This window comes from Leucopleurus acutus, assembly GCF_964270905.1.
Source record: "Leucopleurus acutus genome assembly, chromosome: 15".
NCBI classification, from domain to species: Eukaryota; Metazoa; Chordata; class Mammalia; order Artiodactyla; family Delphinidae; genus Leucopleurus; species Leucopleurus acutus.
Genome location: NC_139157.1, coordinates 17079424 through 17106453, shown reverse-complemented (window position 1 = coordinate 17106453; position 27030 = coordinate 17079424). Strand labels below are relative to the sequence as shown.

General features: G+C 46.7%; 1 protein-coding gene and 1 pseudogene across 3 annotated transcripts in view; both read left to right on the top strand.

The window, feature by feature from the left end:
• Positions 1-27030, top strand: part of SASH1 (SAM and SH3 domain containing 1) — a 184897-nt gene that overhangs the window by 95546 nt on the left and 62321 nt on the right. For both annotated transcript variants that reach the window (XM_082855289.1, XM_082855288.1), the window contains exons 5-7: positions 19275-19315; positions 21054-21140; positions 23344-23456. In XM_082855289.1, the coding sequence (XP_082711415.1) occupies positions 19275-19315; positions 21054-21140; positions 23344-23456 (241 nt within the window). The remainder of the gene's footprint in view (positions 1-19274; positions 19316-21053; positions 21141-23343; positions 23457-27030) is intronic.
• On the top strand, positions 23667-25724 carry LOC309971986 (lanosterol 14-alpha demethylase-like; annotated as a pseudogene). The gene is made up of 2 exons: positions 23667-23675; positions 24636-25724. The product of its transcript is annotated as a lanosterol 14-alpha demethylase-like (transcript).

Below are 27030 nucleotides of genomic sequence, written 5' to 3'. Positions count from 1 at the left end.
TAAAGCTGGACTCTTCTCTTCCTTCCCTGCTGAGATGCTCTTTCCAAGGTCCGAGGCCCCTCCCCCTCGCAGATGCTTGTTACATTTGGCACTGATTTTCCCTTTGGTCACGCTGCTCTCTCCGCCCTTAGTGTCCATGACTTTGTGGTTTCCAGTTTCTCCGCCCTCACTTTATGCCCACTCTTGGCAGCTCCCTTCTTCCCTGTCCACCCCTTACTCTGGTTGTTCTCCTGGACCTTTCATCCAGCCTGCAAGTTCTCCCAAGATACCTACCCCACCCGTGGCTTTGAACTACTGTCTTGGGCATCCACGTCAAATCTACGCCTCTCCCTCTGCACCATCCCCCCATCTGGTGACCTGCCTGTTTGCAGTCTTATTTTTTTATTTTTTGCAGTATGCGGGCCTCTCACTGTTGTGGCCTCTCCTATTGCAGAGCACAGGCTCCGGACGCGCAGGCTCAGCGGCCATGGCTCACGGGCCCAGCCGCTCCGTGGCATGTGGGATCTTCCCGGACCGGGGCACGAACCCGCGTCCCCTGCATCGGCAGGCGGACTCTCAACCACTGCACCACCAGGGAAGGCCAAACCTTTACATCTTATTCCCGCTCTTCTTCCATGATTCCAGAACCTGACTGCCAAATCTTGTTGCTCCCTCTACTTCTATAACTTGCCCTTGTTCCCCTCCTTTTCATCTTCACTACTCCAGGTGAGACCCTTAACGCTCTTCTCATGAACTGGAAAAGAGCATCCAGGAAGGTACCCCCTAAAGTACAGTTAGGCGATTAGGTCCCGTCACACTGAGAGGATGCTGAGATCCCCTCAGGGACACTTAGAACTTAGGATCTCTGCAGGTTTTCACCTTTGTGATCAAAACCCGCCCCCCGCCGCCTCCTCCTCCCCCCTCCCCCCCATAGAGCACCAGCTCATCTTTACTGCTGCATCTCCCAGTTTCCCAGCCACATGACCCAGTTCCAGACCCAGGGGATGCTCTTGTTTCCAAACGCCTCCTGGGTTGTCTGGAGTTCCTGCCTTGAAAGCATTTCCTTCTTTTAAGTCCCGTTTTAAGGACTGCTTCTCCTTGAATACTTTCGCAGTCCCGTCGCCGGCTGTGTTCTTTCCACCTCTTGGAATCCAATAGCAATGTTGTGTGGATTTGATGTCTCTTAATGTACTGTCACGTGTATCATCGTCATCATGGTTGTCAACATTATAGCACTGCTTCTTGGGTTATTTATGTGTATTGGGCGCTGGTGCTAGTCACTTTTATTGTAGGTTATCATTTAATTTTTCATGAACTCATTGAGATACGTACTATTTTTGAGGATAAGTACCTTGCCTAAGGTCCCAGAGCAAGAGACAAAAATCCTAATCTGGTCGAAGTGCCGTTATAGCCTTGGGGTTAAGATGCCTGGCCTGAAAGCAGATTCTCTGGGTTCATAGCCAGGTGCTTTCTTCCAACTCTTCAGCTCTTGGCTAGTGACTTACCTTCATATCTACAGATTCCACAACTATAAAAAGGATAAGCATTACAGTACTGGCCTCAGTCAGCTATCAAGCATCTAATAGGCGCTCAACAATCTTGTCTCTTGTCACTGTCTGTTCCGTCTGACCCAAGTTCATGCCCTTGCCCCTGGCTCTAGCCCCTTGTGCACTTTTCTAATCCCACCCAACCCAGCATGATCGTGGGCTCCTTGAGGCCATGAACTCATTCTCTTCCTCTCTTTGGATTTTCTTTAATATTCAGAACAGTGGTTTGCATAGAGCAAGTGCTCATGAAATACTTGCATCAAATGTATTAAATGCCCCCAGTACTTGGAAGTAAGATTAAAACTGGATTATCTCCAGGACCGGAATTACAGAAGACCTACTTTGGTCTCACCTGTTAGCTAGCATATGCCAGTGTCTCCCTAAAGTGACAGCAGTGTCATATGAAGTCAGTGCTTTCTGCTCGTGAATATTAGGATTAAAAAGACACCTGTTAAAAGCGTTTTAATAAACATGTAGTGGAGAGAATGGTAGTTTCCACAGATCCCCAGCTCTCTTTCTAAGAGCTGCCCCTCCCCTTCGCACCCGATTCCATTCTGCAGTCTTGTTCAAGTTGGGCTCCACATGCCATCTCCAGATAAAGGTATGGTGTGGAGAAGCACACAAAATATTCATTTTAAAAATCCTGAAAATGTTTTAAACCTACAATTTTGTTGGGAAAGGACACTTGTTTTATTTTATTCTCAGTAACAGATTTATTGAGATATAGTTCACATACCGTACAACTCACCTGTTAAAAAGTATGCAAGTCAGTGGGTTTTAGAATGTATATTCGCAGGGGTTTTGCGACTGTCACCACAGTCAGTTTTGGAGTATTTTTGTCAATTCAAAAAGAATTCCTGAAATGTGTAAGAAATGTCAGAAGTTCTTTTTGAAGTGGGACCTCTTCCTCAGTCAGCTCGTCCCCAGCGCCTGGGCTTGAGGAGAGGGGCTCAGGCTTCATCCGTCTGTGGAAGCCCCCTGAGGGCAGGGGCTGAGGCCTGTGGTCACGTGGACTCCTGTGTGACGGGCGGGGCTCTCTTTCTCATTGGTAAACGTGAGCTCTAGAAGCCCACATGCACGGTGATTGGTTATCAGTCGTCCTTGGGAACAGACCAGAGTCAGTGAGAATTGCTGATGAGGCCTGCGAGTTTGCTGGGAAATCCAGGTCAAGCCGTGTCCCCCGGAGCTGAGACTAATGCATCCCGTTTCCACATCCTGTTTGTGGCAGAGCTGTGGGGTGTGGAGGGGAACACCACTACTTTCCCGTGGGGAAAGAGCACGTGTGGGGAGTGCAGCAGCCTTGTGGAGGCACGTTCTTCAGAATGGCTCACAAGTCGGTTCTGCCCGGTTCAGGTGGGTGTGTCCCCACTGTCCCCCCCAGGAAAGGGAAATGAGCGCTCGTGGCCCATTAGAGCAGCACCAAAGGCGACTCGGGCCCCCAGTGTCTGGTCCTTGGAGCTCACAGGGAGGAGGAGGCGAGGTGAGACAGGCAGACAGCAAACTTAAGTTTCAGAAGATAAGTAGGCTGCGCGAAGAGCCAGGCGTCAGCGTATGTATTCTGTACTCCTTTGCTTTAAGCATTTAGAGCCAGGCGTCAGCACATGTAGTCTGTGTTCCTTTGCTTTCATCAGCTGAGCAGTAGCCATCTGCCAGGGCTGTGGACATGAGGGCAAGGTCACTGTCCAGGGGCTGGGCTTCCAGTCTGTCTGTGATTGTCACCCCTCCAGGCTTCAGCTCCCAGTGACACGGCAGTGAGTCTGAGTCAGGGGGTCTCCGGGTTCCTTCTAGCCTGGGCCATCGCTCATTTTCTGACCCATTCCGAAGCACGCCGGGCACCGGCCAGCGTTGCACGGATTCTCCGCGTTCGCTGTCGCTCATGTCAGCTTTGGTGTTGGACAGAACCTGAGCCTGAATGTAAGCTCTGTTAGTTGTTGTGGGATTTAAATGCTCCAAGCCTCGGGTTCCTAATCGATAAAACGTGCAGGATAAAAGGTCCTTCCGAGGGTGGTTGTGTGAAATACCCAGTGCCGTGCCTGCCTAGGTAGGTGCTGTTCTCTCCCCAGCCGCAGAAGGTAGGGTGCTTGCACCTGTGGTTTCCGTCCTGCGTCTCAGTAGACGGTGCCAGACACGCAGCTTGTAGTGGCCACGGTCACTTACAGTGCGCCTCTCCCCCATGAGCTTTCCTGTCCTTTCAACGCCCCGAAGATAGGAGGGTGGGGGAGGGCTGGGAGACAACCACCGCTTTCACAGAGCCCGTGCGGTCGCAGCGTGCTGAAATATGTGTTTGTGTGGGCCGCACACGTGTGTGTTCCATCGCGCAGCATACTTGAGGGGCTCAACATTCCAGGACGCAGGGGCTCCAAGTAAGAGCAGCTGTGCCAGAATCCTCCACCTCAGCTGTTTCCCTCTGAAAACTCTGTGGCCCCGAGCTCCGTCTGGTGAGGGAGCCTCCAGCTGACCCAGCCCAGCTTGAGTCCACGTGCCTGGGCTGCATCGAGCGACTGCAGGAGGTATTTAGCACGCAGAGGTGGCCACTGATGATTGTCTGTCCCGCAGGAGAGGTGACCAGGACACTGGGCCGGGGAGAAGGGGGGCTATCAGTAAATAAATAGCATTCCTTTCCTAGCAGGAATAAGGGAGGACCCATACCTACAACTTGTGTGTGTGAATCCTCCTAACAAAACTATAATGTAGATGGTAGTTGGCAGTTAAGGAAACCGAGGTTTAGAAAGACTAAATGACACACCAAGATCACGAGTCCAAACCTTGGTTGAGGCAGTGGTGGAATTCCAATTCAGATCTGTTTATCTGCCAGCGCCAGGCCTTTATCATAGACTCCACCACCAGGACCACACAAGGATGGATGCACTTAGGGAAGACGAGGGATGGGCTAGGCCTCTAGTGAAGTTTCATTGAATAAGCACGTTTCATGTTTCGGCTGTATGGACGAATATGCTAGGCCCTGGAACGATGGACAGGATAGGAAAGGTCGCCGTCCTCTGACACCCCGAAGAAGACAAGACACAGTGATAGGATACCCTGTGTGCACAGTGCCGAGGGACTGGAGGAGGAGGGACCGCCCACCCCTGCAGGGAGGGGCGGGGCCGAGAGCCACATAAATTCCCCGTCAGTCAGGGTTCTGTTGGAGAAGCAGACGTTAGGATCACGTCGTTATAGCATTTTGACCTCACGTGTCTGTGGAGGCTGCTCCCTCTTTGTCCGGTGATGTGGCCTGAAGTCCGCAGGACTGGCACTTGGGGCAGAAATGATCTGGGAAAGTGAGGAAAGAGGACAGATTGCCGCCTGCAAGGGTGGGCTGAAACCCAGTCATCTTCACTACCGCCCAGCAAGCTCCAATGTCAGGAACCTGCAGGAGGGGCTGGCGTCCTTCCCCGGGAGGGAAACAAGCCACAGGCCCAGGATCGGAGACCCCGAGGAGGAGACTGGGCAGGAATGCGAGCACTGCAGCCCAGCTGCTGCCCTGCACTCGGTGACCCAGGGGACACGTGACGACATGTGTTGGCCTCAGCAGGGCCTTGTGCCCTGCACTGACCCTGAAGCCCAGAAAGAAAACAGCCACCACGCCGCTTCTGCTTTGCGCACCTCACGTGAAACATCTCACGTGGCCCACGCTGACCCACTTGGGGGAGGGGATCAGGGAAACGTAGTCCAGCTGAGCTAAGGTGATGGACTGCAGACCCACCACAGCTCCCCGAGTCAAGGCTCAACCCCGCCCCGACCTTCTCTAAAAGCTTTGTCCAAATAAAACCTCACAGTCAGGGTAACGCTTGAAGCATATCGGCTGCTTGTTTTAGCTTAGTGTATTCTGTATTCTCTTCTGAAAACCTCGCTGGCAGTACTGCTTTCCATATTTTGGAGGTGGTGGAGTAGAAGGATACAAGGAGGGGGTGGAGAAGGAAGGATGGGGAACACGTTTCCCATTTTCGACCGGGTTACAACAGTGGTTGCAAGCACATCCGCGAGGCAGAGTCAGCTGGAGAGCTTGTTGAAGACAGACCCTCGGGCCCCGCCCAGGCCCAATGAATTGGATTCTCCAAACGTGGAACTCTGGAGCCTGTAACAGGTTTCCCAGGAGGTTCTCAAGCAGCAGCTTGGCTTTATGAACTCTGCCAAAACCTGTTTCTCGTCAGTCGGATTGAAGCTCTGTGCTTCTTCTCCACACCTCAGTCACCAGTGGATCCCGGGGCCGCTCAGATGACGCTGGTGGACGTCAGTTATCGTCATGGTGTCCCTGGCAGTGCTGCCTGGTGTCCGAATCATCTCTAGCAGGTGCTCGTGCGTCACTTCAGATAAAGCCACAGAATCAGAAGGAGGAAGGATGTGAAACAATCCGAGAGCAAAGTGAGACCAGCCAGCAGAACTACAAAGTTCAGGGAGGAGTCGGCAACCCCTTAATGGCTTTGAACGTGGAGGGCACGAGGATGTGACAGAGGAGATGTGTGGGGATCTAAAAATGAGATCTGAATGGTGGCGGATGTTAACTAGACTTACTGTGGTGATGATTGCACAATATATGCAAATATATCACTGTGTCGTACGCCTGAAACTAATATAAGGTTATACGTCAATTGTACCTCGATTAAAAAAATGAGATCTGAGAAGATAGGAAAGCTTGAGTTCCCATTTTCATAGTATTCATAGTATTTCATAGTATTTCAGTCGTACGCCTGAAACTAATATAAGGTTATACGTCAATTGTACCTCGATTAAAAAAATGAGATCTGAGAAGATAGGAAAGCTTGAGTTCCCATTTTCATAGTATTTATAACATCCAAAAGTTTTTCATCAGCTGTGTCTTGAAGGAATTAAAAGTGAAAAAAAAACAAAAGAGGGCTTCCCTGGTGGCGCAGTGGTTGAGAGTCCGCCTGCCGATGCAGGGCACACGGGTTCGTGCCGCGGAGCGGCTGGGCCCGTGAGCCATGGCCGCGGAGCCTGCGCGTCCGGAGCCTGTGCTCTGCAACGGGAGAGGCCACAACAGTGAGAGGCCCGCGTACTGCAAAAAAAAGAAAAAAAAAAAAAGAAAGAAAGAAAGAAAGACTGTGTCAGTGGTTACGGTGCAAAGGACCCGATCCTTTGTGCTGCCAGCCAGGAGACATAGGGCTGGCAGGTGGCTCCCACACCCCTGTCCTAGAAGATGGTTGGTCCCTGTGCCTCCAGCACGTGATCAGGCGGCCAGGAAGGGCCCGGCATGCCCGCGGCTCTTCCAGCTTTGGCCTTCAGAGGAGGCTTCACTGACTCCCCTGCTCCCTTCCCAACAGCTGACAGAAGAAAGGCTGGCAGCAGCCCTGGACGCCGCATCCCTCCCCAGGTTCCTCTGTGTCCAGATGGCACAGCGGCCAGTGTGGCCGGCGTGGCTTGGGTGATGGTGAATGGGAGCCACTGTTTGTTTCCACTGAGAAAGTTCTGACCCGCTTCCGGAGCCATCGCCATGGAAACAGACTGAAGAGGTCATTGAAAGGAGCCTCTTTTCCTCCTGTCTCTGCATCCTGAGGTTCTGGCGCGTAGGGGCCAGCTCTTTGCAGCCTGGCGTTCCCTGCTGGTCCATGCAAATTTGAGAAGAATACCAAAGGGCGGTTTTCCTTACTGTGCCAGCGTCTGCTGGGATAAATTACCCCATATGCACCCTGTACCAGGCAGAGTGGTACAGGGGCCATTGCCACACCCGTTCCTGAGCTGGGGCCTGCGTCACGCATACTGATAACCAAACGGCCTTCCAGAGGAGCAGGCAGGTGCTTCCCTGTTGATCCAGCCAGCCTCAAATCTCAGCCACGTTTCCTTGCAGAAAAGCCTTTCTTGGACCACATATTTATTACACATATGCAGTAAATTTTAAAGGAGAAATAACTAGAAGGAAGGGATAATTGTGCTCCATTTACGGAATAAACAGCAGCCATTAAAAATGTAAACAAAGGGCTTCCCAGGTGGCGCAGTGGTTGAGAGTCCGCCTGCCGATGCAGGGGACACGGGCTCGTGCCCCGGTCCGGGAAGATCCCACGTGCCGCGGAGCGGCTGGGCCCGTGAGCCATGGCCGCTGAGCCTGCGCGTCCGCAGCCTGTGCTCCGCAACGGGAGAGGCCACAGCGGTGAGAGAACCGCGTACCGCAAAAAAAAAAAAAAAAAAAGTAAACAAAGCTACTTACAGGTTTTTTTGTTCTCATTTTATAAAAACTAGCTTTTGTGGTGAAAATAATGTGATAAAATCCTGTTTTGTTTTATTTTGGTTTTGACAGTAATTTAGTAATTCTGAAGATAATAAAAACCTAAATAAAATATAAAATTTGGGACTTCCCTGGTGGCACAGTGGTTAAGAATCCGCCTGCCAATGCAGGGGACACGGGTTCGAGCCCTGGTCCGGGAAGATCCCACCTGCCACGGAGCAACTAAGCCCGTGCGCCACAACTACTGAGCCTGTGCTCTAGAGCCTGTGAGCCACAACTACGGAAGCCCGTGTGCCACAACTGCTGAAGCCTGCTAGAGCCCGTGCTCCGCAGCAAGAGAAGCCACTGCCATGAGAAGCCCGCTCACCTCAATGAAGAGTGGCCCCTGCCCGCCACAATTAGAGAAAAGCCTGCACGCAGCAATGAAGACCTAACGCAACCAAAAAAAAAAAAATTAAAGTTCGCATCGAGGTCGTTAAAGGAAGGCATTGGTTTTTACTGTTTACACCAAAACGAGAATGAACAGAAGTTCAAGACCTCTTTTTTTTTTTTTTTAATGCTTTAATTTGTATGCCTGTTGAGGAAACATCGAAAGTCAGAGCTTGACCTGGGGCTACAGCCTCCTGCGGCCAAGTCACAAGCTTAAATTGCACTGTCAGTGCCAGTAAATGCACATCGTTTTGGCTTCGGGCTCACAGTATCGTGAATCTGGTTTTTAGTGGGAAGGACATTGGATTGGATGTCAGAAGAGCTGAGTTTAAGCCCCAGCTCCGTGACTTAGGGACAAGTCACTTCCATGAGTACTCCAGGCCTCAGTCTCTCCATCTATGTAATGGGGCTAGTTCTTTTCAGGGTCTCTGTGAGCCTGAAATCTGATGCGATATATATGAATGTGCTTGATGAACCCAGACCAATGCTTTATAGAAGTTGGTCATTTTTACTTCTTAACAACCAAATCTGCAGTGCTGAGGCACAGGGGGGCATATTTTTTCATATAGCAAGGAGTCTGGAGGTAGGTATTCCAAGGAATTATTTCCTCTACTCCCGTTTCCTTAGTATGTGACTTTCTTCCTTATAATAAAATGACAACTGCTGGGGCATTCTGCCCGTGTCAGGCAGGACCAAAGGAGAGGGTAAAGGGCAAAAGATGTGTGAAGACTGAGTCGTTTCTTCTCACTGTGAAAACACTAGCTTTCCCAGAAACACCCTGCTGTAAAGTTCCAGTTATGTCTTCTCGGGCAACCCAGACACCTGGCCTCCACATGCTGCAAGGGAGTGTGGGTGGGTGAGTGATTTAACAGGGCACACTGCCACCCAAGCAAAATCAACGTTCTCGCAGTAAGAGTGAAGACGAGAATGGATATTGAACGGAAGTCAACTGGCCTTGCCAGTGATGAGCACTCACTCAACCGTTCGTATCTCGCAGTGCGTCAGTATAATCTACCGAATTATCTTGTATGCTCCTGAAGGTATGGACCGTGCTGTGTGCATCTCCTTCATCCAGCTGTGCAGGGCTTCATTATCTGTACCAAACATGAAACACTGAGCAAGAAATCATCCTTGGTTGTTTTTCTAAGAGACTGATTAGTTATTGATGCCTTTTTATATGAACTTTCATAAAAAGATAATATTACATACCCTCCACTGTGTCACGTGGATATTCTGAAGATAAGTTACTAAATCTGAAGGACTTGGGAAGGCATTTATAACTTCTCGGAGCTGAGATAGATGCCGGTACTTTCCACAGTGCCATGAGCACCACAGCTGGCATCCACAGCCAGGTTTTAGACAGGTTAGACCCAGCAGGCCACAGATGAAGAATATGGCCCAGATGGAAAAGAGAAGACGCGCTGAGAGGCTTTGGAAACCTTGGAGGATGACCATCTGGGATCCCAGGTTGGACTTGCCCTGCCCCCAGCACCCATCTGTGGGCATGTTGAGCTCTGCACTTCGCACTTTGTATAGTCTTAGCGGGAGTGAAGTTGTGGCAGTGACACAACTAGGCCATGGGCCTCCATTGTGGAGAGATGGCTTTTGGCTGCTTTTAAGACAAGAAACTCAAACTTCTGACAGTGTCCTGCATCATTAACTTTTGGCACAAATTACCAATTGGTGAATGAAAGGACACCCATCTCTTTCAATGCACCTTTGTGAAGGATTTGCAGACTCAACAGGGGTGGAGCCCTGCTCTTGGCCTGGAGAGCTTGTTGGTCACCTCCGAGATGCCAGAGAGCCAACCCCTTCCATGTTGAGAAACTCAGTGCGTTCTAGAGAAGGACTATGAGAGACTTGACCCCGTAAGGAGAGCTGGGTGAGAGCAGAGGCCGGCAGTCGTGATCGCTGGCTTCTTGGTGGTGGCGCTTATCACGTGCAGGCATGTTCTAAACACCATGCAAGTCACAGTTCACTGAAACCTCTAGAAAACCCATATGATCAGTAATAATATTGTCCCCATCTTGCACAGGCTGAAACTGGGATTCAGTGGGACCAAGTGGCTGGTCCAGAGTTGCCAGTTAGTAAATGGTAGAGCTGTCTTTGAACACTGGCAACTGGACTCCAGAACCCACCTTGTGAGCCGTTGTGCTGGGCTGCTTCCTGGGTCGTGGCCTCAGAGAAACATTAGAGATAATGTCATTCATGTCTAGATGCCAGTGAGCTGCCCATGCATCTCCATGTTGACATCATGTCCAACCATTCGTGTATTTTTTTTCATTTTAAGAAAAACATGGACTGCTTTCGTAAAGTGCAGTTGAGAAGTGGAAGAGGAATCACTATGTCCATTCTAACTATGTGAGGACAGTTAGTGTTAAAAAAAAAAAAAAAGGCATGCTTGGCAGCAGAAGAGATCTTGTTCAAATACCTAGAACTTCCACGTCCCTAATGTAATTAGCAGAGGATTGAGGGATAACAAAAGTGATTGTTGTTGGAAGGCAAGCTGCACAGCCAGTCTTTCTATTTTTCTGGATAAGATGCTCCTCTTGAGACATCTTGTATGGAAGGAATAGGCTCACCTAAACTGATTCTGATGGCAGGTTTTTTTTGTTTTGTTTCTTCTGCGGTACGCGGGCCTTTCGCTGTTGTGGCCTCTCCTGTTGCGGAGCACGGGCTCCGGATGCGCAGGCTCAGCGGCCATGGCTCACGGTCCCAGCCGCTCCGCGGCATGTGGGATCTTCCCGGACCGGGGCACGAACCCGTGTCCCCTGCATCGGCAGGCGGACTCCCAACCACTGCACCACCAGGGAAGCCCAGGATGGCAGGTTTAAAACCAAAGATATTATAAAGCAGAGGGTAGAATAAGAAAAATTTGAAGAGGCCAAAACTCATGGCTAGAAATTTCAAACTTTTCAAATGTTCTTTTAGCACTTTCCAAGTGTGAGAATTGGATTTGTGTGATAAGAGACCCTCGTGAAATTGGAATTAAAGATTAGGTGGTATTCTCTTTTGGAATGGGCGGGGCCTGTACTGCACAGCTTGTGGGATCTTGGTTCCCCAACCAGGGATCGAACCTGCATCCCCTGCAGTGGAAGCGAGGCGCCCTAACCGCTGGATTGCCAGGGAATTCCCTGGTATTCTTGCTTTGGGACAATATCCACTCTTAAACCTGGAAACCCTGCCATTTCTTTTGGAGAGTTAATATTACATGATTGATGGGCCCCAATTATTTCCCATGATATGTATCCATATGGAAATCTACTCAACATAAATGAAGAATTATTTAGTATACACTGTGTTGAACACAGTCATCTAAATTGGTACAGTTCTTACTGCTTAAGGAAGACAGTAGGATATAAGCAAATATTAATTATACTGTGCTGAAAAAATGGATAAAGTGTGTTGGAATCTTGTTCAATTGTTGTTGTGATTTCTTTTTATTTTTTGGAAAATATGAAATTAAAAAAATTTTTTTATTGGAGTATAGTTGATTTACAATGCTGTGTTAGATGGTTTTTGTTTCTGTCTTTTTTTTTTTTTTAATTCTGAGAAAAACATGAATTGCTTGTATGAAGTGAGATTGAGAAGAGGAAGAGAAATCACTACATCCGTCCAAATTTTTTGAGGCAAGTTAATGTAAGAAAAATAAGAAAGAGGAACCTTGGGGATTCAGAAACTGCTGGAGTCTAGGATAGGGGCTGAGTAGCGGCAGCGCTCAGTGGGATGAGGGTGGTGTAATCCTGCCCGAAGACCAAGCATATTCGTGTGTTTGAGGCAGCCCTGGGGAGTAGTTACAAGAGGTCACGTTTACTGGGACCTCACCAAGTGCCAGGCACTGCCCTAAGCCCTTTATATTCACTGTCTCCTGTAATTCTCCTAACAACCCGCCAAGGGAGGTACAGTTTTTACACCACAGTTTTACTGCACATAAAAAGGGAAAATACGGCTTAGGTTTGCGGTCACGCCGTCACGTCACAGGCCCGTCACGTCACGGGCCTGACTCCTGAGCGTGTGAGCACTGAGCCTGTTGCAGTGTCGGCCACGGCCTTGGATTTGGTTTCTGTCTTGATCACTTAGGAGGGTGACCTTGCAACAAAAAGCCAGAAAGTACAGGCCAGGAATAGACTGTGAAACGAAAGAAAAAGCCCGTGTGGAGAGTGTGTTCACCAGGGTGACAGCATGTCGCCAGCGTTGTCATCGGTACTGAATATTCAGGGAGTTCTAACAATAAAACAGCCGCTTGACAAGAGAGTTACCTTCCATCCCGGCCAGTAAATTGGCAAGCTAATTTCCATTGTGTGTATGAAATATAATGGTTATTGGCTGGGCAGGGCCCCATCAAGGGTAAAGCAAGAGATAACGGAGAGCACGGAATTTAAGGAGGCACTCGCTCCCTGCAACCCCCCAACCCCACGAGTGAGCGCCCAGCACTGGGGACCCTCCATGTCGGATGCCTTGTCCCAGCCCTTACCCCATGGCTGGGGGAAGGGTGACCCTTAAATTTTCATGGCAGACAGTGGATAGTGTGAGCTGAATTTTGTTTCATGTTTATTCCTATTAAATAGAGAAGAAATGCTCCTATATGAAAAATATCTTTGCTACCCAAAGGATAATAAGAAATGTCAAATTAAGGAATTACCTATTTTACACAAAATGATTTGTCACTAAATATGAAAAATATAAATGTGAGTAGTTTGTTATATTTAGGTAAAGGTATAAAGCAAAAGAAGGGAATTCCCTGGCAGTCCAGTGGTTAGGACTTAGTGCTTTCACTGCTGGGGACCAGGTTCGATTCCCGGGGTCAGGGAAGTAAGATCTCACAAACCACGTGGTACGGCCAAAACGAGAAAAAAAAAAAAAAAGAATAAAGCAAAAGAGAATATTAACTACTAAAAAGGCCCTCAACCCATTTACCTTCTTCTCCCTCCCCTGTGCACGTATAATTCAATAACACAGATGCCTCAGTCCTTTTTCTGCATCTTGAGGAAGATTGCTGCTGGCTTTGGGGACTGCCTTGGCAGGCCAGGGGATGATGCAGTCAAAGACCCAGACACAGCAAAAGCTCTGATTCAAAATCCAGCAGGAAATAAACTAATAATGTATGTTAGCGTATTTCCGGAGACTGACGATAAAGGAACCTTTAAAACCTCTTAAGTGTACATTTTCCAGTAACATGTAACACATGGTCCTTTCTTAGAAATGAGGTTAGAACAGTTTTTCTTTTGTTTTTTGTTTGGTTATAATGAAGTTTCTGGACAGTCCATCGGAACAAAAACACAAAGTCTATTTTAGGAATTCCTTTATGCGTGGGCATTTGTTATACCTTTCTGGTGTGTCAGCCTCAGTATGTAACAGCGAGATAGAGCTGTCTCTGCCTGGAGGTACCTTAGGCGATTTATCTGTAAATAGAAGAAGAAAAATGGGTTTGAGCCAAATGATGTGGCTTCCTTTCCTTCGACAAGCAGACAAGAGGACCATGCAGTAGTAACACAACCGAATCCTGAGAAGTGTTTTTGAAATACTTAGTTCTTATAAACCCATTGGCCATGTTCACATTTGGGGTTGAACACGTGCTCTGTCCTCACAAATCCTTCTGAGTGTCATGCCAGGAACTTACCCAAGAACCAGGGTAGTGTATCATGTGATGTGATTTTCTTTCATGTAAATGAGAAGCAATATGTTCAGTGAAGTGGGTGAAGCTTTGGACTCAGACCCACAGTTAAGTCTCTGACCGCCTCTGTGTCCTTAGGCAAGGTGGACTCCTATATACAAACGTGAAGAATTTCGTTTTGACCTTTGTTAGTTTCCTCTTTCATTCTGGTCTTAATGTGGATCTCTGCTGTGAAGCAATAGATTCAATGGAAAAATAGAGCAACCTAGAATTTACCCTGTATGGCGTCTGAGGCAGCAGTATCATCTGTGTTAAATTGATTTTAGTATTATTCTAGCCAGAAAGGTAAAAGTGTACTTCCCTGGTTTTCCTTCTCTCCACTGGCCCCTCCCCAGAAGTCCCATTGCCTGTTTCCCCTTCTTTTCCTGACCCATAAAAATTGAATTGCCCTTGAGCTCAGCCTCGGCTTCTGTTCAGTTTCAGTTGGTCTCCTGGCTTTAAATATCCAAGTGACTTCCAAATTCTTAACTCCAGTCCTCAATGAGTCCCCTGAACTTAGACTCACATCTCCAACTGTCTCACTAATATCTCTGCAGGGATGTTCAACAAACACCTCAAACTGAACGTGGCCAAAGTAGACCTCTTACTTCCTCCTTTCTTTCCCTACCAGTCTTCCCCAGTGGAGGGAGTGGATGTCATGCCAGCTTATCATTGAGGTATCTGCTCACCTGTCACCTCTTCAGAGAGGGCTTCTCTGTCCATCCTTTCTAGAATTCTCCCTACTTCTTGACCTGCACCCCCATCCTAGCTGCAAGGGAACAGGGATCTTACCCATCTTTTATTTACTGCTATGATCTCAGTACTACAGGGATGCCAGACTCAGAATGAGAGCTTGATAAATATTTATTGCATGAAAGAAGCAATGAATAAATGAATGAGTGAAAATGAAGGAAGGCAGCAATTTAACAAAGAATTTGCTAAAGACTGGAGTGTAGGATGAAAAGAATTGGTTCAGTTCTGGGGATGCTGTCCCTTAAATTGATTTTTTGATCTAATTCATGTATTCCTTATAATTTTCTGAAATGAATTTGACCTTCAGGGAGGACTAGAGTAGTTTTAGGGGTCTTGAGGAAAGTTTACACTTACGCAGTTTTGGGGTCTAATAGTAGTAGTTATTGATGAAAAGGTACTAAGATTGAGTTCAGAGACTTTAAATGCAAAACTATTAAATGCTTTAATAGATTCTCAAAGTGCAACCGAATATTAATTATTGCTTCCCAGTCGTTGAAATCTGCATGGAAATCCCCATCCTTTTTACCCTGTTAACAGTGAAAGTGATGGCTAGAAATAGGCTGCCATTTTCGTCTGCAGTATCTGGCTGGAAGGATGTATTACGAGGAGGCCTCTTTGTTTTGTTTTTATAAATTTATTTATTTTACTTATTTATTTTTGGCTGCATTGGGTCTTCAGTGCTGTGTGTGGGCTTTCTCTAGTTGCGGCGAACGGGGCTACTCTTCGTTATGGTGCGTGGCCTCTAGACGTGCAGGCTTCAGTAGTTGTGGCTCGCAGGCTCTAGAGCACAGGATCAGTAGTTGTGGCACACGGGCTTAGTGGCTCTGCGGCATGTGGGATCTTCCCGGACCAGGGCTTGAACCCAAGTCCCATGCATTGGCAGGCGGATTCTCAACCACTGCGCCATGAGGAAAGCCTGAGGAGGCCTCTTTAGAACTGACTTCTGAGCATTAATTTCTTCCACCAGGAGATCAGTAAATGACCCCTTCCACCTGCTGCCATCTGAATTTGGAATTTGGAATTTGGTGACATCATTGATTTTTGTTCCTGCTGGATGAATTTTATAATCAGTCTCAAGGAGAAAGGAGATGGCATTTTGCATTGTTGCTCTGCCAGCTTCTGTTGGCAGGGAAAATTCACTGCATCCAAATTAAACTTGATATGGCATCATTTTACCCCCTTTGTAAATTGATGAGTTGGGCCTCGTGCTTATGAAACATTGGCTTGCTATCTTTGACCAGTATCTAGATTGTGAACTGGTGAAATTTTAAATACAAAATCCCCACTGGCTACCATAAGCAAGTTGAATAAAGAAGCTACAGTGCCATCTGCTGGCATTCTGGGGGAAATGCAAATGATGACTAGGAGAAGCACCTCTTATGTAACAAATAGATTAAAATATGCAAACCCAAGGGTAAATATTCAAAACACATGATAATTTGAAGAAGGTAGATAAAAATAATGAAAAAGTTGTAAGCCAGCTTTTTATAGAGGAAAATACAATTATATTTTGTGATAACTATGTAATAGTGAGAACATAAGTTTTCTGTAGTATGAATTTTGGAGTGTTTTTACAGTATTAGATATTCCCATTGGGCAAAACGAGTGAAAAATGGGTTGAAAACTTAGAAATGAGCCTTTGGATTTTTGAAGAATCGTACTGAGACAGGCAATTTTATATACACTTCATGCAGATAGGGAGAGTCCGGTGTATTTTGGAAAGACAGCCAGTCTAGCGATCCCTCAGTACAGCTCCTTGCTGGTCTGTAACCAGTCAGGGAAACGTGCACCACTTCTGTAATTTCTGGAGACCATGGTTTTCTGTAAAATTGGGATTGGATTAAACGATGGGCAGAATTCCTTACAACTGGATGAAGTTATTATTCTGAATCAACAAAGGACTGAAGAAAAGTACTATTTCTTTAGACCATTTTCCCATGAAAATATTTCTTTTAGAAAAAGTAAAAGACATTTACATATTTTTAGTTTATTACACAGGTAAGTAGTTTATCAGGAGCTAGGGATAGTTGATACAGTTGGTTGTAAGCAGTTAGGTCCTTAGTGTGAGTATAAAAATAAACGTGCCACTTCCTTTGCCATCAGAGGGCATCTACAGAAAGCTTGGTGATGGCGCTGGTAGGTCACGGCCAGTTGAAGCAGGGTGGGCTGAGGCGTACCACCATGACTTTGAGCTACAAATGCAACAGAGTAAAATTTAAAAAACAAAATTTAAGTATTCAAACCTTAGCGTAAATATTATTTTCGAAGGATTTCCTGCCTTAATCCCCAGTCAACCAGCCAACTCTACTCAGCCGTCTGCAGGTGTTTGCTCTGCTCCTACTTCTGTGGCCTTGAGCACCTTCCTGGCGTGTGTTTTGGTTCCTTCTCTTTTTTTCTTTTTGCGGTACGCGGGCCTCTCACTGCTGTGGCCTCTCCCGCTGCGGAGCACAGGCTCCAGACGCGCAGGCGCAGCGGCCATGGCTCACGGGCCCAGCCACTCTGCGGCATGTGGGACCTTCCCGGACCCAGTCTGCGGCATGTGGGACCTTCCCGGACCGGGGCACGAACCCGCGTCCCCTGAATCAGCAGGCGGACTCTCAACCACTGCGCCACCAGGGAAGCCCTTTGTTCCTTCTCTTCATCCTCCTCCTCCTTCCTGGCCCTCTCCCCTCCCCCACCTCATGTCCCCTCCCCCCTCCTCCCTCCCCCCTCCTCCTTCCGCTGTTACTTCTCCTTCTTTGCCGGTACTTTGTTCATGTTTTGTCACCCTCCCTCCATTGTACATCCCACTTCTTCATGATTGTCCATGTACCTTACAATAGCATCAACACGTTTTTGCCGAAGGAAACTGAAATAGCTATTTCATAGAAGCCTTTTAAGTAAGTATATGTTTAGGGATTTTCTTTTTATGTGTGTGGATTCGAGGGAGGAGAGTATATCCTAGAAGCTAAATGTGGCAAAATGTGCCGACGAGCTAGACTTTCCGTACGTTTTCTGCGCGGGCAGCGTGGCAGAAAGGGCGAGAAACTAGGCCTCAAGTCTAGCTCTTCAGCATCCGAGTCCTTTCCCCAGTTTTCTGTTCTTTGCTCTTACTCTGTCCCCTCATGGACAGTAGAGGTCTGTCAGGCTTTGGTGCTAGTCAGAAACAATTCTCTTCTCGGAGACGTGGGGTCTGAAGGTGCTTACAGGACTCAAGTCTTCAGACAGCAGCCGGCAGTCAGCCAGCGTCGATGCAGCTGTTCCAAAGAGAGATGGCTTATCATAGGTGACTCTGCATGAGAGGAAGCCCCCTGCCCCTCTCCTGTCACCTTAAGTTCTAGAGGTCCTTTTTACCCGCCAGGTAGGCAGAAAATCACTGCTAAGTGATGGGACGTTCTGCTTCTCTTTCTGATTGTTTCAGTGGAACTCTGGCCTCCCATGCTTTCTCACACTAAAGAGTGTCTCGCCAGATGCCACCTCCACCCTCCATCCGGGTGGATGTACGAGCAGTGAAGGTTCAGGTGTAAACCCCCTGAGCGTCCCTGCTTCTGTTCCGATGCAGGTTCCTTCTTCCTGGTTTTCCCGGTCAGCAAGCTCAGGGACGCTGAACTTGCCCTCTCGGCTCTGGACCCACCTAGCGGAAGATTACTGCAACGCCTCTGCTCTTCCCCCCCCCTTTTTTTTTTCTTCTTGCGGTAGGCGGGTCTCTCACTATCGTGACCTCTCCCGTTGCGGAGCACAGGCTCCGGACGCGCAGGCTCAGCAGCCATGGCTCACGGGCCCAGCCGCTCCGCGGCATGTGGGATCTTCCTGGACCGGGGCATGAACCCGCGTCCCCTGCATCGCCAGGCGGACTCTCAACCACTGCGCGACCAGGGAAGCCCTGCTCTTCCCCTTTTGAGAGAACCAATTTTCACTTTCTTTGGTTTCCCTGCCTTCTTCCTTTACGTTGCTATCTGTCTATGTATATTCTGGAGAAAGGCTTGGTCGCCTGCGTTTGGGGCTGGGTTCACTTTTCAGGTTATTTGAGTTCATCTGTATCCACAGTCACCCGCTGGCAGCTAGGGTCGGGGAGGGTGTGGGCCGAATCTGATGCCCAGACATGTGTTAATGAACTTGAACACATTTTTAGAAATACCGAATTATTTGCCATCCTTAAAAATGTGGAGCTCTTGTAAAAGAAATGCAGACTTCTGACTTCTCTTTGAAATTGGAAGATCTAGAGAAACACGTAGTGCACTTGCCAGGTGGCAGCAAGGGACCAGAGGAGCTGCATCCTAGCTGCCCCCCTCCTTGGGGGCATCCAATCTCCTGTTGCTCGATGTCCACAAACCCCTGCATCCCCCTTATTCGTCCTCCAGGTGACCACTTTACTCATCTGCCAGGTCTATATTCTTATTTTTATTTACCTTCTCTTTCCCACTTACATGAGAGACTTCTCAATGGCAGTAACTTAACATATAAATAATGATTCACAGAAATGGAAGGCGCTTTGGCCATCAGCCAGTGAAGTCCGTTCCCTTCATTTCATACAGGTCTTACCCTGGAGTGAGCCTTTAATTAGTGTTGACAAATGGCACCCCAGCCGCTTTCTAGAAAGGCAGCAGGTGGCTGGGGAAGGCCATTGATAAACATTCTCTAGAGATTTCCCTGGCTCTCCTCAGTTGATGGATGCCGGGTACCACTAGTTAGGAGGGTTTTCAGTCCTCACATGAAGGTAAGCTCCCTGGTAATCACACTTGTTTTTCTTTTGTAGGAATCCTCTTCATAAGTCACACTCGGAAGACAGCTCTGTAGGTCAGTACCACTTTTCTTGGTTTAACCATTTTTAATTAATGATTTTCTTTTAATACTTAGCGGAACACATAAGTATGTGAACATACAAAAACCACAAAGAATCCTTCCACCCAGAAATAAACATTGTTAAGATCTTGATGTATGGCTTTCCTCTCTTTTTCTGAATTTGTGTGGGTTTCAAAAAGCATAATATGGCTCGTATTCTACAATTGAATGTATCCTGAGCATGTTCCTACATGATTGAGTATTTTTTACAGTAAAATTCTTAAGTCTGCGTAATATTCTGTCTTATTGGATGTGCCGTAATTGAATCAACCAGTCTCTGCTCTGCTGGGCATGGAAGTTGTTGGCAGTTTTTTCTCTATCACAGAGAAATGATGCTACCACTAAAAATCCTTGAGCCTATCCCTGATCATATCCTTAGGATAAATCCTTCTGTTTGGAACTTTTGAATGAAAGATTATGCACAATTAAGGTGTTATAAAATCCACTCTTGATTTTGTAACATTTCTTCTGTTTGGGTCTAAGAAAGCCTGGCAGAGTCATCATGATTAGGTGCATAAGTGCTCAAATCAAGCTTTGATTTGGATTTGAATCATGACTACCAACTTTACTAGTTATGACCTTGGGCAAGTCACTTGCCTCTCTAAGCCTCGGTTTTCTCATCCACAAATGGAAAGAAGGATACATCATACGTTCATTGTGAGTGAGTATTAAATGAGATATGCCATTAGATACAAAGTGCCTGGATATGCAAAGTGCAGGATAAATGTTAGCTCTTAAGCTGCACCTCCATTTCAGAAACATTAAAATGGGAGAAGGGGAGAGTATAGCTTACAAGAAATACATTCTATTCCCAGATTGCTTGTGAGAAAGATTCAAGTAGTGATAATCCTACTTCACTTTGACCTTTCATGGCTGATATTTGCTGTTGTGTTTAGCCCAGAGGCAGCAGGCACCTTCCACATTCTGGGTACAGAGGCAGCCTCAGGCTAGTGGACTCCAGTTTCCTTCTCAGAGTCTTGGGGATTGTCAGAACGTAACGAGGGCATCCCACTTTGACAGATAATGCCCTTAGCCTGGGAGCCCCTTGCGCGGGCTTTCCACGGGTCTGTTTTGTGCCACACTGCCTGGCACCGCCCGTCTAGACTGCGGAAACCAACAGCACATCACTCCGCTGGACCCTGTTTCCAGTGGCCGTGGAGCAACCAGACACCGAACGGTGACGAAGCCGCAGCTTTGGGTGTGCCCCGTCCACGAGAGCAGATAGGGCTGCTGCTTCTTCATTTTTTTTTTTTTGGCGGTACGCGGGCCTCTCACTGTTGTGGCCGCTCCGGTTGCAGAGCACAGGCTCCGGCCGCACAGGCTCAGCGGCCATGGCTCACGGGCCCAGCCACTCCGCGGCATGTGGGATCTTCCGGACTGGGGCACGAACCTGTGTCCCCTGCATTGGCAGGCGGACTCTCCACCACTGCGCCACCAGGGAAGCCCTTGACTGCTCTTTTGATGTTTCTTTATTTCTCATCTTAACCCTACTGTACCATTTCTTGCTCTTAGGAAATTTGCATTTCTTTTAAACAACTTTATAGGCATTTCTAAGTCTTTTCACAAACTGAAAGAGAAGAACTGTCTTTTTGTGAAATCAAAGTATTCTTACAAGCTTTGAGTTGTAAGGAAGAGGCTACTTTTGTTATTAATGAATTTATTGCTTGTGCCTTTTTTTTTTCTTTTTTTAAAGGAAAAGGAGATTGGAAGAAGAAAAATAAGTATTTCTGGCAGAACTTCCGAAAGAATCAGAAAGGAATAATGAGACAGACTTCAAAAGGTACTGTAATACAGCTAGCAGACAGTAGGTCCTTTTAGCTCTAAAATGTTAAGCCTGGGCTGCTAATCTAAATGGATGCTGTAAGCTAGAATAAGTCATTGCGTGTGCCCATACGCTGTGCAGCCTTTCTGACATTCCTATCATTACTTTCAGACTTCATCCCAGTGGGTTGTTTTTTTTTCTTTTTTTAAATCAAAGAAATCAAAATGGAAAGAGTTCGCAGTTCTTTCTTTTATAGATCTGACAGCAAAGACCAAATCTTTCCTTTTCTCAATCACATCGACCTCAGGGAGATCTTTACTGGCCAAGATGGACCCTAAAAAGGTCCAGAAAGTCTTAGCATTTGTGAGTTTTGGACCCTCCCCCCTGCCCTGCCGCTTGGGGCCTTTGCAATCTTCTGAACTGCTGATGCTTTTCTGTGGCAGGGACAGTTATGGGGTTGTTACCCTTGGAAACTCTGTCTAATGGGCTGACATCATGGGAATTTGCCCGGGCTGCTTTGTGAAGGCAGTCCTGCCTCCTCTTAGCTGTGTCTTTTGTTGTTGTTTATATAGTAAGTAAATATGTCATCCCTTTGAGGCCCAGTTGTATAATTTATGTTTCTCCAGTATTCAGACAGGGAGGGGAAACGAAGCTACTTCCAGATTCCAGTCTGGCTGGATAAGGTTATCATTAGATGAACATTTTTAGTTGCTCACCACTGACACGACTTATTTTCTTTTACAAAATCTTGGTGTCCTAGCCTGTGCAGAATGCTTCTCCAGTTATTCCTACACACGGAAATGAGAAACATGGACACTTGGACACTGTGTGTGTCAGTGGCACACCTGGGTTCCTTGGCAGCCATCGGTGGGCTTATTTAAGTTGTCCTGCTGTGAGAGAGTTATTCTTAAGCATTCCCAGTTTTTCATTTTGAGACACACCCAGCATCACTTACGATTCAAAGTAAACCTTGGATTCTAACAAAGTCTTATTTAGAAAGAAAGAAAAGGCGAAAGAGAGAGAAGGGGATGGAGGGAGGAAGCCAACAGTTTACCGGCTCAACGTTCATTTCTTTTTAAACCCAGGCAACTCTCTCCACCACTCCCCTCCACCACTGGAGGCGAGGCAGATAGTAAAATGAATCAAAGCTGCAGGCTCTCCCCTCCCCTGGCTCACACCATTACTCTTCCCGTACAAGGGGCTGAGTGGCGAAGGGCACTTGAGTGGTGTTTCTGGGCTGATTGATTACAAAAAGGAAGTGAGATAAGGAAACATAGGGGAACATAAATTCCAAGGTAGGTCCTGAGTGAAATGGGTTCCCACAAGTCTGCAGCCAGACTCATTCAGTCCATCCATCTGTACCACGGGCAAATGAAGCTAGAGCCGAGCATCCTGGTGGCACTGATTCCTGTAAGGTGTGGATGGGAACAACAGGGTGGGGAAGGATGGGGGGTGAGAACTCCGGCTGCTCATGACGGCCCCCCTTCACCGACACACTCTCCCCACACGCTGATCAAAGGCACGTAGGCTGACGTGGCTCACGTACGTGAGACGTGATGGCCATTTCGCTTTTCAAGAAAACACTTTCAAAGTATCCTAACTGAGGGATTCTCTTTCCCTCTGCAGTTCTGCCTGCCTTCAGTTTTTTTGTGTTTTTTTTTTTTTTGCGGTACGCGGGCCTCTCACTGTTGTGGCCTCTCCCGTTGCGGAGCACAGGCTCCGGACGCGCCAGCTCAGCGGCCATGGCTCACGGGCCCAGCCGCTCCGCGGCATGTGGGATCCTCCCGGACCGGGGCACAAACCCGCGTCCCCTGCATCGGCAGGCGGGCTCCCAACCACTGCGCCACCAGGGAAGCCCTCTAGCCGGGTCTTTAAATTAGTTCTCTGCCTCACCTGTCACTCCAGACACCCTGTCAGCCTTCTTCCAAAACTCCTCCACTAGACCCTCCATCACAAAAGCTCTGATCATTTTGAAGGATTTGTTTCCATGGTAACATCCATTTGTTCTTGAAGCTTTTTTCCAAGCGATATAGGCGCACTGGCTTCCTACAAAGCAGCCCATTCCTGGTCCTGTGGCTCCATCAGTAACAGCGCTAGACGGTGCGCCTGAATTACGTCCTTCTCTAGTCCTAGATGACAAGCCTTCAAGACTGGCATCCTGTTTTATCTTTTTTATTTTCTTCTTCACCTGTTCCTATTGTTTTTCTTCTTCGATCTCCAGGAGAAGATGTGGGTTATGTTGCCAGCGAGATAACGATGAGCGATGAGGAACGGATTCAGCTGATGATGATGGTCAAGGAAAAGATGATCAGCATCGAAGAAGCGCTTGCTAGGGTAAGAGTGCAGGTGTGTGGTTTTCATTTGTGAGCACTTGACCTCCTGACATTGACATATGTTGGGGGATTGCTACAGACTGAATGCCTCCACCCCAACCCCCCGCCCCCTGCCCCCCCGCCAATTCATATATTAAATCCTAATGCCCAAGTCATGTTATTTGGAGGTGAGGCCCTTGGGAAGTGATTAGGTCATGAGGGTGGAGCCCTCATGAATGGGGTGAGTGACCATGTACAAGAGGCCCCTGTGAGCTCCTTTACCCCCCTCCGCTGCGTGAGGACACATGCTGTCTGTGAACCAGGAAGTGGGTCCTCACCAGACACTAGATCTGCCGGCACCTTGATCTTGGACTTCCCAGCCTCCAGAGCTGTGAGAAATTTCTGTTGTTCGTAAGCCACCCGGTCTATAGTGGTTGGTTATAGCAGCTCAAACAGACTAGAACAGGGACATCAAAGGGTATGGGAATATACTGATGAGATTGATAATGATAAATTACTAAATAACCACCAAAGAAAAAGTAAATGCAACCATTATAAGCGTTAGTTCTGTAAGATGCCTTCAACAAACTAAACTTTGACTAACCTAAAAGTCAAGCTTTATGTGTAAACCTTAAACTTCTGCTTACTTTCATTTCTGAGTAGATATTACAGTTTATTGTGTCATATTTTTTTGCTCTGAGTTACATTAAGCACTGAAAGAAGCCTAATTAACCTTTAGGACACCGGAGTAGTGTTTGTGATAGCAAGATAGCAATTCTTAAGAGATCTCCTGCTTTGTTGTCGCCCAACCAACTGGCTGATTAATTCTTGGATTCTGACTTTGAATACTTGGTTCGGGATGGTGTAGACAAGTCATAAATTAGGCAGGTTTAGAACTTGCAAGTCACTAAGGAATCATTGAATGAGTTATGACTTTAACATTAAGCAGAATCTTGAAGGTCTGAAATCTTGAAACAGTGCCAGACATACTTTAGTTTAGTATACCTGACTCTAAACCTCAATAGTTAAAAAAAAAGTTTGATTTGTTGCTGAGACAATGCTGGAAAAAAAAAGTGCTTGAGGGGAGTGGGAGGTGGGACCTGTAGTAGGAGACCTGAGGACCAAGGCCTCCACCAGATGCCCATCTGCCAGCTTCTCTCGCTCTGTTGGTTCGGAGGAGCAGAGGTGATCTTGCCTCCAGCGTCTCTGGGGGGCTGAAGCAGTGCCTGGTGACCACCTATGCCTGCCCTTCACCCTCAGTCTGGTCTCCCTGCTCCACCATGCCTTCGGCCACCCCGTCCAGCTGCCAGCTAGGGCAAAAAATCCACCAGACATCCCTCCAGTGCCATTCCTTGAGCATGTCATAGCGCTTGAAAAAAGTCCAGCTGAATTCCTAGAAAATGCATATGAGAAACACGGACCTGTATTAATTTTACCATGGTAGGCAAGATGTTTACTTACGTTCTGGTGAGTCATGCTGCTACGTTGCTGTTTATAATTGTAAATTTGCAGATCTAAATGCAGAAGATGTCTGCAGGCATCTGACACCATCTGTGTTTGGAAAGGGAGTTGCGTAGGATGTATCTAACCCAGTTTTCCTGGGGCAGAAGAAAATGTTAAAAACGTCCTTAACATAGTCAACTTCAGGTAGCACGTTTCTATAAGCAAAAAAGAAACAAAGGAATACTTTCAAAGTTGGGGAGAAACATATTTGTTTGATGCTCTTTCTGAGCTGATAATTTTAACAGCTAGCCATTGTTTACATGGAAAGGAAATCAGAAGTCAACTCTATGAAAAGGTGGCACGGCTGTATGCAGGTTGGATGGAGGTTTTAGCCATGGAGTCTGTCTGTTGCCAGGCTGGCTGCTTTTGCCTCATGTTAGGATGGAGCTCATCAAGACATCAATAATATTCCCTATAAGGCAATCCAGAAACACAGAAAGAAAAAATTGATGACATTCTCCAAACTTTATTAGATTCTGCACACAAAGGTGGGCGTCCTTTGACAGATGATGAAGTAACAGGGAAGCTTGTTGGTCAGCTCTTGGCAGGGCAACATACATCCTTGGCTACCAGTGTCTGGATGGGCTTCCTTTTAGCCGGAGACAAAACACTTCAAGAAAAATGAAGGATCTCCCTCCTTTAACTTATGATCAGCTCAAGTATCTAAAATTTATTTGATTGCTGTATAAAAGAAACATTAAGAGTTAGACCTTCTTTGATGACCATGATAAGAATGGTCCTTCAGGGCATCAGGCATGTGTTTCTCCCACTGTCAGTCAGAGTCTAAAAAGACCCCTAGGTATTTAATGCTTTCATGTTACTAAAGAATTATTATAATCTGTTTCAGGTGGCTGTCTAATTCTGTTTTATAAGACATTCTACAAGAGGTTAAAACATTTGCATTTTGAAATTTCTATGTGTTTTTACATTCAGCGTAGCTAAGGAGGAACTTGGAAAATAATGTTAATTAGCTACTCCACTGTACTTTTTGTATTTGAATTTTCTAAAGTTATGCCCCTTCAATAGTTTGTTTACATAAACTAGCTAGTAAATATTGTGGTGTTCAGGGCACCGACTTGCACAGCCGTTGGGGCACATGGAACACAATTCAAAGTTCGTTAGACACTAATGTACTTTGATATATATTTCAAAGATTCAAACTTTTTTTTTTTTTTACCATAAGTTCACATGCTGCCATTTAGACACAATTAACGTACTGTGATCATTTTACCGTTGTTCAGATGACGTTGCATAGCCTACTGCTCTTCTTTTATGGTGTGAGAAATTCATTTCTGAAGACTGTGTGTGCAAGATGTTGATGTGGTCCCTGTAAGAAATACTAGGGTTGGTCTTGATTTACCAAGAAGATGTAATATTTTCTTTTTCTTTGACTTGTTAGGAATACAATAACTTCTGTCCTGATGTGTTCCACGTCGTATTTTTGCAACATTAATGAATTTAAATGAATTAATTAGAAAGTTTGGGGGGAAAAAAAAAGACCCATATAGAATGTCTAGACTTTAATCCTGATAGGACGACCAGCATCAGGAGAGAAGTTTGCCTGTGTGTCATTTGGAGCTGAGTGTATCCCCCAATGCGTCGTTGTATTTGGGAAAATTTTGCCTATGTTCAAATGAATACAGTTTGGTCCACTGTGCTTTGTTTATATGAATTTGATCTCACTGCTGAGTATTTTCCCCCTGTGAAGTATACAGCTATGATTCACATTCCTGAAAACCCAGTTGTCAATACAAAGATGAAAATGGCTGCAAAGAAGCAATATGGGAAACACCATTGTCAGCTGCAAAAGCATTTGAAGAGAATGAAGTTTACAAGATAACTCTGTACACACTGTGTAATTTAAAAAGACAGCAGCTTAACTTATGATTTTTATATTTTATTAACTGAATAGTTCCATCAAATCTAATGGCATTTCAAACATTTTCTAATGGTTTTATGATGGTTACTTACTCTGTATGCTTTAAGGAGTCCAGCACACTGGTTAAAAAAATCGTTTAGGGGGATCTAGAGTATTAGCGTATTCTAGACAACACCATTTACAGGTGCTAATTTTAAGACTCTTCATAGCTCTT